General features: G+C 37.4%; 1 protein-coding gene across 7 annotated transcripts in view; it reads left to right on the plus strand.

Annotated features, from left to right (window-relative positions):
* rg (A kinase anchor protein rugose) overlaps positions 1-12,660 on the plus strand; it is a 351,680-nt gene that overhangs the window by 105,523 nt on the left and 233,497 nt on the right. For all 7 annotated transcript variants that reach the window (XM_073976281.1, XM_073976279.1, XM_073976280.1 and 4 more), the window contains exon 2: positions 4,674-4,778. In XM_073976281.1, the coding sequence (XP_073832382.1) occupies positions 4,674-4,778 (105 nt within the window). The remainder of the gene's footprint in view (positions 1-4,673; positions 4,779-12,660) is intronic.

Below are 12,660 nucleotides of genomic sequence, written 5' to 3' on the forward strand. Positions count from 1 at the left end.
ACGCAAAATCTCATGTACAAGCTACACAGACACGTGAAAGGTTAAGAATTATTTTAACATAAATTTCTTTATAGGCTACACGCACCATAATCGTGGTATTTTATGGCTGTGAACAACTTAGCCTTTCAACGAACCACATAGGCTGTTATAATTCATTTTTAGAGCCATTAAATTAAAATATGTGCCATGTGGCATTAACATTAGCTGTTGTTATGTGTGGATGTAAGGACAAACGGATAATATAAGTAATTTTGTGAAAATAATGATTTAAATACCTTTTCGAAGTCCCACAATTTTATTTTTTCAAAATTGTCTGGCTTAAGTCCAATGTTATTGCATTAAGATTTTATTGAAAAACTTTTATTCTTTAGGGCCGACATTTGGTACTGTTTACCAAGGGATACGGCAGGGAGGACTATAGTTTCGGATTTCGCAACATGTCCTCATATGTTCCACACACATATTGTCCAACATAAACCTGATGCGGATGGAAAATGTGGCGAAAACCTTAAAAATAAGTGAATTCGATAGGCACTGAAAGAGATATACCAAACTATATAGGGGATTTCTAAGTGAAATCGGACACTTTTTCAATATGATGATTTTGATTTATTTAATTTTTTGCTGTGTTGAAGCTTCTTATTAACAAAACATTCTAGTATATTTGTAGAATTTTTTTGACTTGCAGTTCCAGAGATATCGCGCCTTGAAAAGGTCAAATTCTGTGAAAACTATATGCAAAGAAATATTCCTAACTTTATTGATATTGGTCCAAATAGAAAAAATCTTTTTTTTTTGTATTTTTTGTTTTTGTATCTGCTATCTAATAAAATATATAAATTTAGCACAAAAATTTACTACCGAAACCAATTTAAAAATTGTCAATTAAAATGAACCGTTATTCCACTATAGATGATGTAAAACAAATTATTTTAAATGATGTTAAATTCTGGGGATAATTTAGATCAATACTGCACTAATAAGTTTTAAATTGGCGTATGTGATTTTTTATTTTTGGCGCGCTAAATCGGTATTTTCTCCACTGTGGGACGGTCTCAAACGCCTAAAAGTTAAACTGAAAACTTCAAAACGTCACTAGTTACCTAAAAATATTTACTTTTAAAATTAGTTTCTGCCACTCCTGAGTTTGCTTTCTTGTAATTCATAGGTTTTCGTCAAAGCCACATTGTCTTTAATCTTTGGCACAGTACGCTCGCTTCTATGCTAAACAAGGCTCTCAAAGTACGGCATGTATAGCTCCTGCCAGGCGGTACTCACTAGTTGCTATATTTCTTACTTACTTACGTAGCTGGCCCATTACAGAATATTTGTTCCATAGGCCGAACTAAGAAAATATCTCCATTTCTCTCTATTTGTTGCTTCGCACTCTGGAATACCGCGCCTTTTCATCTCATCATCCACTTGTTTGCGCCATCTATTCCTTGGCCTGCCAATTCTGCGTGTACCGCCAAGCGGTCCGTATTTATACGCCTTTTTAGCGGGTTCATCATCGCTCATTCTTATGATATCGCCTAGCCAACGCAATCGCTGCATCTCGATACGTTTAATTATATTGATGTCGTTGTATAGCAGATACAGCTCGTGATTCATGCCGATATTCACCGTCAACGTAGACTGGTCCGTAGATCTTTCGAATAATTTTTCTCTCAAACACACCAAGCACTGCCATGTCTGCTTGCGCAAGTACCCAGGCTTCGGATCCATACATCTGCACGGGTAGTATCAGTGTTTTATAGAGCGTTATTTTTGTTTGACGAGATGTGGCTTTGTTTTTAAACTGCTTACTTAAACCAAAGTAGCATCTGTTGGCCAATACAATTCTTCTTTTTATTTCACAACTGCTGTCGTTTGTTGTGTTTACGGAGTTGCCGAGGTAGACGAAGACTTTTACTACCTCAATATTATAGGAACCAACTTCCACAGTCGGTCCGAGCTCAATGGACGCATTGCGCGTCGACACCATCAACTTGGTTTTCTCACCGTTTACCGCCAGACCCACTTTAGCAGATTCTCTTCGACCTTTATACAGGTATCAGTTACTTCTTCTACTGATCGTCTCATCATCATGTCTATATCATCAGCATAATCAAGTAACATGTGACTATTGGTGTAGATTGTGCCACTTCTTTTGACGTTTGCCTCTCGTATAACCTTTTCTAGCAGGATGTTGAAGAGATCACACGAAATGCTGTCTCCTTGTCTGAAACCTCTTTCGGTACCAAAATCTTCGGAGAGGTTCTTTCCTATTTTAACTGAGGACCTCGTGTCAGTTAAAGTCATTTTACAAAGCCGGATGAGCTTTGCGGGGATACCAAATTCAGACATGGCTTGGAATACCTTTGAGCGCAGCGGGCTGTCGAAGGCTGCTTTATAATCGACAAAAAGGTGGTAGGTGTCTTGGGTCTTAAGTCTTCTCCAGGATTTGCCGCAGGGTAAATATCTGATCAATGGTGGACTTGCCAGGTCTAAAGCCGCATTGGTATGGTCCAATTATCTCGTTGACCATAGGCTTTAGTCGTTCGCACAATACCCCTGACACGATCTTGTAGGCAATAGGGAGTAGACTTATGCCCCTATAGTTAGAGCATACAGTCTTATCTCCCTTCTTGTGGACGGAGCACAGGATACTCAGGTTCCAATCGTCGGGTACTCGTTCTTCCTGCCAGATTGTGCTAACTAGCTGATGAATACACCTTATCAGCGTGTCGCCTCCGGTTTTGAACTGCTCGGCTGGTAAGCCATCGGTCCCTGCTGCCTTATTATTCTTTAGCCGATTTATTGCTCTCCTTACCTCATCTTGGCTGGGCGGTATACATTCAATACCATCTTCTGGGATTGGGACTGTGGTGTCTTCATCGTCTTCGCTGCTATTGGATACCAGCAGATTTGAAAAATGTTCTTTCCATATCCTGAGTACACTATCTGTATCAGTTACCAAATTACCATGCTGGTCTCTACAGGAGGATGTGCCTGTACCAAAGCCATCAGTTTGATGCTTGACTCTTTGGTAGAATTTTCGGACTTCATTCTGGTTCCTGTACATCTCGATTTTTTCACACTCCCGCTTTTCCATCTCTCTCTTTTTCCTGCGGAAAAGACGTTTCTCCTCCCTCCTTTTCTCCCTGTATCTCTCTCGTGCGCTACGCGTTGCTACGGATTGTAAAGTAGCCCTATATGCCGCATTTTTCTCTTCGGTGGCAGCACGACACCCGTGATCATACCATGGATTCCTTGGTGGAGGTCTCTGGTATCCAAGTATGGATTTTGCGGCTGTTTGCATGGAGTGGGCAATGCTTTGCCATTGCGCTGAAACGTTATCGGGATGAGGAGTGCTTTGATTAAGCAATTGGGCTAGTTGAGTGGAATATGCTGTGGCTATCTGTTGTGATTGCAGCTTACCGATGTCTAACTTTCGTGTTGTGTCTGTTCGTACTTTGTTTGCTACGTTTAAACGGGTGCGTACCTTTGCTGCAACAAGGTAGTGGTCCGAATCAATGTTTGCGCCTCGGAACGATCGTACATCCAACACGCTTGATGAATGTCTTCCATCTATCACAACATGATCAATTTGATTTCTTGTTTTCTGATCTGGAGACAGCCAGGTGCCCTTATGAATACCGAGATGATTAAATCTGGTACTGCTAACTACCATGTTTTTTGCAGCTGCAAAGTCTATCAGCCTCATACCATTGTCAGATGTTTCACTGTGGAGACTGAATTTCCCGACTGTTGAGCCAAAGATATTCTCCTTTCCAATTTTGGCATTAAAATCGCCTAGAATGATTTTAATGTCATGGGCAGGGCAACAGTCATATGTTTCTTCTAAGCGCTCGTAAAATATATCTTTGGTCTGTTCGTCCTTTTCTTCAGTGGGAGCATGAGCGCAAATAAAGCTGATGTTGAAGAATTTAACTTTTATTCGAATTGTAGCAAGTCTTTCATTCCCGGGTGTGAGGCTGGAGACCAGGTGTTCTAACCTCCGATCAACTACAAATCCGCAACCAAACTCATGCTTTATGTCATGGCAGCTATAATACAGTGCGTCACCTTTAGGTGTTGTTGTGACGCCTTTCCCAATCCATCGTATTTCCTGTATGGCAGTAATATCGGCCTTGTACTTTTCAAGTACGTCTGCCAATGCGAAGACTGCACCTTCTCTATAAAGAGTGCGAACATTCCAGGTGCAGATTCGCAGATCATGGTCCTTAAAACGTTTGCGGGGCTCGTCAACTTTAGAGGGGTTTGTTTTTCTTTTCTTACGTTTTTTTTAATAGTAGGCTGTTTTTTCTAGGGGAATGTTACTAACCCGACGCCCAAACCCAAGTTTTTAACGTTCTTATGGGTGAACGCGCGGCACATGTTAGCTCACTACCTTTAACGGGTGTTAAAGGCAGTTCCCCAGGTGACACCACGGGGAGGTCAGTGTCCACTTGGGATGAAAGAGGGACCAAGATAAATCCTGGGCTTTGCCATGTTAAAACCGGTCAGGACCGTTGCTTGGTATCTTCCATCCCCTACGTCACCCTACTATATTTATTACATTATATATATTTATACATTATAAACATATTTACATACATTATAAAAATTACAACACCAGACCACCATACATTTTATTAATCCTCGTTTTTTCCTTTTATTCTTTTTTTCAGCTGGTTGGCGGTGAATTTGATATGGAATTAAATTTTGTCATACAAGATGCACAAAATATCAAACACATGCTAGAATTACTGGATCATTGTCCACCAAATTTACAGGTAAGTCAGAAATAAAAAAATTTATATTTTATTACCTTTTTCCATGAAATATTATCTTTTAAAAATAAAATGTTTATAGGTATTAAGCTCCAAACATGGGTTGAAACATATGTATCTTCTCCCTCACACCTTATTCGTTAACAATCGAACAAAACAACACCATATGTTATGGCCGTGTTGTGTTATCAAAAGTTATTTATCATATTTTCCCTAACACACACAATGTTTTCATTCCCGTCACCCCAACCCTCTCACCCCGCAATCAAACATTTTGCTATGACAATTTACGTGACTGTTTCTTAGAAAAAAGTATAAAGAAGAAAACTCCCCCGTTTAGCATTTGGTGCTGATGATTTAAATAACAACTCTGGGAAGAAAGCAAGGCATGATGGTTGATTTTCACTCTGATGTGCGACAGTAAACAAGCTAAAGTTAGTGTGACGTGGCAGGATGTTTTGTATAATTTCCGTATGGGCTTACTTTGCAGAAAAAAAAAACACAAAGCACACACATACAATATGGCGTTAACAAGATGTCATTTTCAAATTAAACATTTTTCACTTAAGTTCACCAAGACGCGTTCAACGTTTTTGTGGTGGTATTAAAAGGGTGGGCGTCAAAGTTGTTTTTTATTTTATTTTCTTTTAACCAAAGAGTGAAATGAAGGTATTGTGGCGTCTATTCGGCTTGGCCACATAATTGTTATTTTTAACTTTGGTTTTTATATGTAAATCACGCTCTGTTCTTTGGTATGCAAAGTATTTACTTATTATTGTTTTTGAGGACTTGACACTTCAAGTGATGACAGCGCAAAATTTAAAAACACATATACAAATGTCTGCAGGAAATTTAAAATGGCTACACTTGGTAATTTTGTCCATTACAAGAAGCCCTTGAAGACTTTCTTTAGGAAGCCATTAAATGCCTTCATTAGAAAACCTTAAAGGCCTTCTAGGAGTAGCCCTTAAAGGCCTTCTAGGAGAAGCCCTTAAAGGCCTTCTATGAGAAGCCTTTAAAGGCCTTCTACGAGAAGCCCTTAAAGGCCTTCTACGAGAAGCCCTAAAGGCCTTCTTAGAGAAGCCCTCAAAGGCCTTCTATGAGAAGACTTTAAAGGCTTTCCATGAGAAGCACTTAAAGGCCTTCTAGGAGAAGCACTTAAAGGCCTTCTAGGAGAAGCCCTTAAAGACATTATATGAGAAGCCCTTAAAGGCCTTCTATAGGAAGCCCTTAAAGGCCTTCTGTGAGTAGCCTTTAAAGGCCATCTGTGAGAAGCCCTTAAAGGCCTTCTGTGAGAAGCCCTTAAAGGCCATCTATAAGAAGCCCTTAAAGGCCATCTATAAGAAGCCCTTAAAGGCCTTCTATGAGAAGCCCTTAAAGGCCTTCTTTAAGAAGCCCTTAAAGGCCTTCTATAAGAAGCCCTTAAAGGCCTTCTATAAGAAGCCCTTAAAGGCCTTCTTTAAGAAGCCCTCAAAGGACTTCTATAAGAAGGCCTTCTTTATGAAGCCCTTTAAGGTCTTCTATAAGAAGCCCCTCAAGGCCTCCTATAAGAAGCCCCTAAAAGCCTTTTATAAGCAGCCCTTAAAGCCCTTCTATACGAAGCCCTTAAAAGACTTCTATAAGAAGCCCTTAAATGGCTTCTATAAGAAGCCTTTAAAGGACTTCTATAAGAAGCCTTTAAAGGACTTCTATAAGAAGACCTTCTTTATGAAGCCCTTTAAGGTCTTCTATAAGAAGCCCCTCAAGGCCTTCTATAAGAAGAACCTAAAGAAGTCCCTAAGAAACTCTTAAATGCTTTCTATAAGAAGTCCTTAAATGCCTTCTATAAGCAGACCTCAGAAGCCTTCTATGAGAAGCCCATAAAGGCCTTCTATGAGAAGCCCATAAAGGACTTCTATGAGAAGCCCATAAAGGACTTCTATGAGAAGCCCTTAAAGGCCTTCTATGAGAAGCCCTTAAAGGCCTTCTTTAAGAAGCCCTTAAAGGACTTCTATAAGAAGCCCTTAAAGGCCTTCTATGAGAAGCCCTTTAAGGTCTTCTTTAAGAAGCCCTTAAATGCCTTCTATGAGAAGCCCTTAAAGGCCTTCTATGAGAAGCCCTTAAAGGCCTTCTATAAGAAGCCCTTAAAGGCCTTCTATGAGAAGCCCTTAAAGGCCTTCTTTAAGAAGCCCTTAAAGGACTTCTATAAGAAGGCCTTCTTTATGAAGCCCTTTAAGGTCTTCTATAAGAAGCCCCTCAAGGCCTCCTATAAGAAGCCCATAAAAGCCTTTTATAAGCAGTCCTTAAAGGCCTTCTACAAGCAGCCCTTAAAAGACTTCTATAAGAAGCCCTTAAATGACTTCTATAAGAAGCCCTTAAAGGACTTCTATAAGAAGGCCTTCTTTATGAATCCCTTTAAGGTCTTCTATAAGAAGCCCCTCAAGGCCTTCTATAAGAAGCCCCTAAAGAAGTCCCTAAGAAACTCTTAAATGCTTTCTATAAGAAAGCCTTAAATGCCTTCTATAAGAAGCCCTTAAAGGCTTTCTTTAAAAAGCCCTTAAAGGCCTTCTAGAAGAAGCCCTCAAAGACCTTCAACAAGGAGCCATTAAATACCTTTTATAACAAGTCCTAAAAGGCCTTCTATAAAATGCCTTTAAATACCTTCTATAAGAAGCCTTTAAGGGTCTTCTAAAAGAAGCCCTGAAAGGCCTTCTAAAATAAGCCCTTAAAGGCCTTCTATAAGAAGCCTCTAAAAGCACACTATAAGTAGCTCTTAAAGGCCTTCTATTAGAATCTTAAGGCCTTCTCCCTCAAAGAACTTCCATAAGCTGGAAGGCCTTCTTTAAGAGGCCCATAAACGCCTTTCTCTCCTAATTGTTTAACGGCAATAACATTCTTTGTGCACTGGTTTCTTCTTTAGAATTTTATTCAACTGGTCATGTCTCTTTTTTGTTTAGTGACCTCATCACATGGTATGCCTCAATTATGTACAGCTTCTAAGATAACTTTTTAGCAACTCTTGCTAACACTATAACAACAAAAACAATGCACTTTGACCACTTTGTTAAATGCGTTGTAATTTGTTTTTCCCTTATATGATTTAGAAAATTTTCTACACATTTTACAAGAACAATAAAACTTTAAACAAATTCGCCAAGACATAGCCGCATACAAAACATGGAGGCACAATGTAAGCAAAGCACTAACTTATATAAAGAATTTTTGTGTTTATATGTGGAGAAAAAAGGAAAAATGTTAGAATTCTGGACAAAAAAGTTGTTCATACAAGTAAAAAAATTGTCTTAAAACTGTTTACGGTTATTTTTGAAAAATACAATTATATTATTTGAAGCCCAAGACTATGAAGCAACGATTGCAATTACATCTAATTTCCCTTTCGATAAAAATTGTCGATTGTTCTCTAATTGAGTACCTGTAGTGCCTACATGGAAAAAAACTCACCCTTATCTCTCGCCTTTAGACATTTATAAATATTCAAATTCACCCGATTACCTTGAATGTTATTAATTAATTAATTAATTCGCACGTTACTGCTTTGCGCAAATTAACACACAACCTATTCAATTCGCTTTCAAAACAAAGCAATTAAAAACTTTCTATGAAATCCCTTGTGTGCGTTTCAAAACGATGGCTTCCCTCTTTTAGTATCTATTTGCTAACCTCAAATAACGAATGAGTGTTAGTGGGCTGATAGATAACTAAAATTTGTTTGGCTTTGAGTTCTTTGAATTGTTTTTGCTTTAGTTATTCATGCATTGAGGTTGTGTTGGTTATATATTCAGTTCACAGCTACCATTATTATAATCTTTATTACCCTTTGATGGCAGCATCCAACAAAGTTGCACATTTCATGTTAAGACCAGTGAACATTTTCAGTGCAAAATTGAGATAGCGTTGACTATATGGTCTTTACAAAAAAAAAAAAAGAAAAACACACACACACAAATATGATGATTTTCATTTTTTCACCTAAAATGTTTAGAAATTCAAGTTTGATGACCTCATTGTCCTCTCTTACACTCCCATTTAAATCAAATAAACAAAAACTTTGGATCAAACATAGAATACTTTTAAAAATTTTCGTTACATTTCGTGTGAATGTTCCTGAAAATCTTTAAAATTTCTTATCCTGTCCCACTTCAATGATTTAAAAATTCTAGATTTTGTCATCTACGATTTTAAGTATACATTTTAATGTCTTTAGATCTTGGGATTCGTCATAAAATGGCAAATAGCCATCCATTGTTAAATCATGTTAGGGCCCTCAAAATTTTTTAAAATAACTCTTTGTTATCCTTTTCACTTTTCTCACATTGTGACCATCTAAAATCCCTAAAAAATTCAGGTTTTTTGTCACTTACTCCTAAATTTGCAAAACGCACATCATCCTGCGTTCTTCCATCCTGTGGTGCTCCAAAGAAATGTTTTAAAAATATTTTTTTTTCTATATTGATTAAAAATTCACTTTTTGCCCTCTTTTGCGCTTCAGAAAAAGTTGAAAAATAGGTTTACTTTGTCTCATGGTTGCTGTGTAAAAATTGAAAATCTTTGCTAAGTTCCTGTTTAGAATCTTTTAAAAATAATAAAAAATCCACACCACGGTTTTGTTGGATCCTAAAAATGATATGAATCAACTATTTTACCAATTTTGGTTCTTCGTAAAAATTAAAAAAATGGCGCCCCTAATCGTTTTACAAAACACGTTCACATATTTTTTTTTATCCACCTATAATTTTTCAGAATTATTAAGTTTTAGTTCTTTGTTTGTTTCCCTAAAAATGTTTAAAAAACACTATTTTGTCCTCTTACACTTTTTATAATATCCACTATTGGGAATATTTGGTTCGCTACAACAAATTTTATTTCATTTGGGTCTCCTTAAAAGAGATCACCTTTATTTCATTGACGGGCAATCCTAGAACTATTTTGGTCCTCTTTAGATCGTCACGAAAATTCTTTGAAAAATCTGCGGATCCATCCCCCTATAAGCGTGTTGGTAGGCCCTCCTAAAAATATACAAAAATAAAAAACCGCTGTTTTTCTTTCGGCAGGTCGCCCACCTGTTGCTTATATTTAATCAGAATTTTGAGTATCCCCTTGGTCCCTCCCAAAAATATTACAAAATTTGTTGAGGTCACCAAACAAGTTTAAAAATCCGCGTTTTCAGTCCTCTTTGTTCCAACCTTTCCCAAAAATATTTTAAAAACTTTGGGTGTTGAGTCCACTTCAGACTTCCCATCGTGAGTCCAGACTCCATTGGGCTCTGCCAAAAATACTTTAAATAACACCGTCCGACAGTCAAAGTAACATGAACCGGACTATATACGTCTGAAACTAAAGGAAAAATGGAGTAAATTGGAACTTAAAATTGTTCGTTTTCTTATTCTGTTGATCTACAACATTTTCAAAAAAAATATATATTTTAATTACTTGTATTTATCGCACGATGCTGGTGTCGGGTTAATTTTTAAGAGGAGAGTATTTTCTTTATATACTAATTATAAATTACTGCATTCAAGGATAATAAGAACATCAAAAATGTAATGAAAAAATAAATATTAAAAAATCATGTTCAAAGGATCCCTCAAGTTTTCTCTAGACCAAAACCCTAGAAAAAAATATAAATTAAATTTGACCTTAAATATGAGGTTGAATGGATTTTATGTGTCAACAATTATTAGTCTTTAAGACGAGAGCTGCAACTTTGCTTTCACGACTAAACCCAAATTGTTAGCGGTTTAGAAGATATGAGCCTGACCAATTTATGATCCTTTCTGATATCAAGGCCTCAGGTATTTTGGGGAACATAACCGCGAAAATGGAAGTGATATGGAAAAACGCCGGGACGCGTGTCTTCCTGTTTTTGGTCATCCATCACGCTGTCTATATGTATACATATGCATATAGGGACCACAAACGGGGGTTATCCATAAATTGTAAAAACTGTTTTATTCATGCACTATCTAAAGTTTTCATAATTATTTTTTTTTTCCTCTACAATTTTTAAGTAAATATTATGTTCTACTTTCGGCATCCTAACTGTGTATCCTAAAATATTAAAAACAAAACAAGTAAAAAAGTATCAGTCGGCTTTGCCGACAGAGATATACCCTCAGCCTGTGTGGATTGAAATAATTTTTTCCCAAAAAAAACTTATGTATTTAAGGGGGTTTTCAAAACTTTGGGCGTATGCACCGACAAAAGTATGGATAGGATTAAAGCTCAAAAATTTGCGGGGATATCGACAGATAGGTTTTTTTATCACATAATATCGCTGTAAACAGGGCCATTAGGAAAACCTTCCGTAAAAATGTCCAAAGGATCCTCGAATTGACCCTTAACCACACAAAAATGTTGAACATTTGCGTGGGTGGTACCACAAGGATTGGACAGATATGGCCCAAATTTGAACATAAACTAAGTTTCGAAAATATTTAGAGATCCAAAGTTTGGACCAAATCGGTTGCTACGTCTATGAGAAATTGCGCGAACCATTTTAGCGAATATTTTCGAACTTTTGAGGGGGAGAAACCGGAAGGAGTGGACCTATAAGCAGCACCTTCGAATTTCATATAATATTCGAAGAAATATTACAATATCCAAAGTGTGGACGAACGCAGTATTCGGTTCGAGCCCTCCAGCCACTACATATGGTGCCATTTTACAACTTTCGGGCTATTTTCTCAAGAAGGATGTACTTGCCCTGAAAAAACTTTTACTGCCGTAATTGATTCAGCGAATGCAAGTTGCTTCAACAAGAATCAAAGTGATTCGAGAGCAGGTCTTAAAGTTAACTTATCCAAAATTTTGTGTGGGAGGTACCCGAAGGAGTGGACAAATATAGTCCATATTCGAACCTGATCTATATCTGGTAGATATGTTAGGATGTGTAAAGTAACCAACCGGTCACTACCATCGAGAGTTATCGGCCGCACAATTTTTCCGAACATTTTTTAACTTTTGTGGGGGATGTACCTGACGGAGTTGACCGATATGGTTTATCTTCGAACATAAACTAAGTTTGTACCAAGTATTACGAAGACCAAATTGTGGACCTAATCGGCAGATCCGCATGTGAGTTACTACACAATTTTAGTGATTTTTTTGGACCTTTCAGGCTATTGGAGTATTAGAGTATTACAACAAAAATCAAAGCGATTCATGAAAAGGTCCTAAACTATACTTTTCCGAAATTTTGTGTTAATTATTAAGTCTGGTAGAAATTTCACGATGTTCAAAGTATGAACCAAATCGGTTACTTCCTTCAAGAGTTATTGTGCGCACAAATTTTCCGAACTTTTGTGGGGGAGGTACGGGAAGGATTGAACCGATATAACCCATCTTCGAACTTAAACTAAGTTTGGACAAAATATTACGAAAGCCAAATTTTGGACCGAATCGGTTGATCCGTTCGAGAGTTATCTTGCGCTCCAGCCAGACAGACAAACAGACAGACGAACGGACATGGCTAAATCAACTCCAAATTGTCTGAAACTTATTTCGTCCAAACATACTTGGAGTCTTAAAATATTATTTCGATGAGGCACATTTTGCCCGTATGAAAGTGTATATACCCTCGGTAGCATAAATGCTGAGGGTATAATTACGTTTCTCTCCCCTGGATACCATCAAATATGTAAACAAATCCATGATTTTATCACATTCTTGTCCTCACAAAAATTCGAAAAAGTTTCCGATTTTGAAAATTGTTTAAACAAATTTACCTTTCCTCCTTTGCGTCCGTTGGAAAATGTATAAAAATCGTATTTCATCCCTTAACGTTATTCTTATATTTTTAATATCCTCTTTGGCTCCTAGTAAAATGGTAAAAATTATCCCGTTTTGGTCTTATTGGTTCGCAACTCAACTTTGTTCTCCTCTGATG

This window comes from Musca autumnalis, unplaced genomic scaffold, assembly GCF_047663935.1.
Source record: "Musca autumnalis isolate F117 unplaced genomic scaffold, ASM4766393v1 scaffold_3, whole genome shotgun sequence".
Classification (NCBI taxonomy): domain Eukaryota; kingdom Metazoa; phylum Arthropoda; class Insecta; order Diptera; family Muscidae; genus Musca; species Musca autumnalis.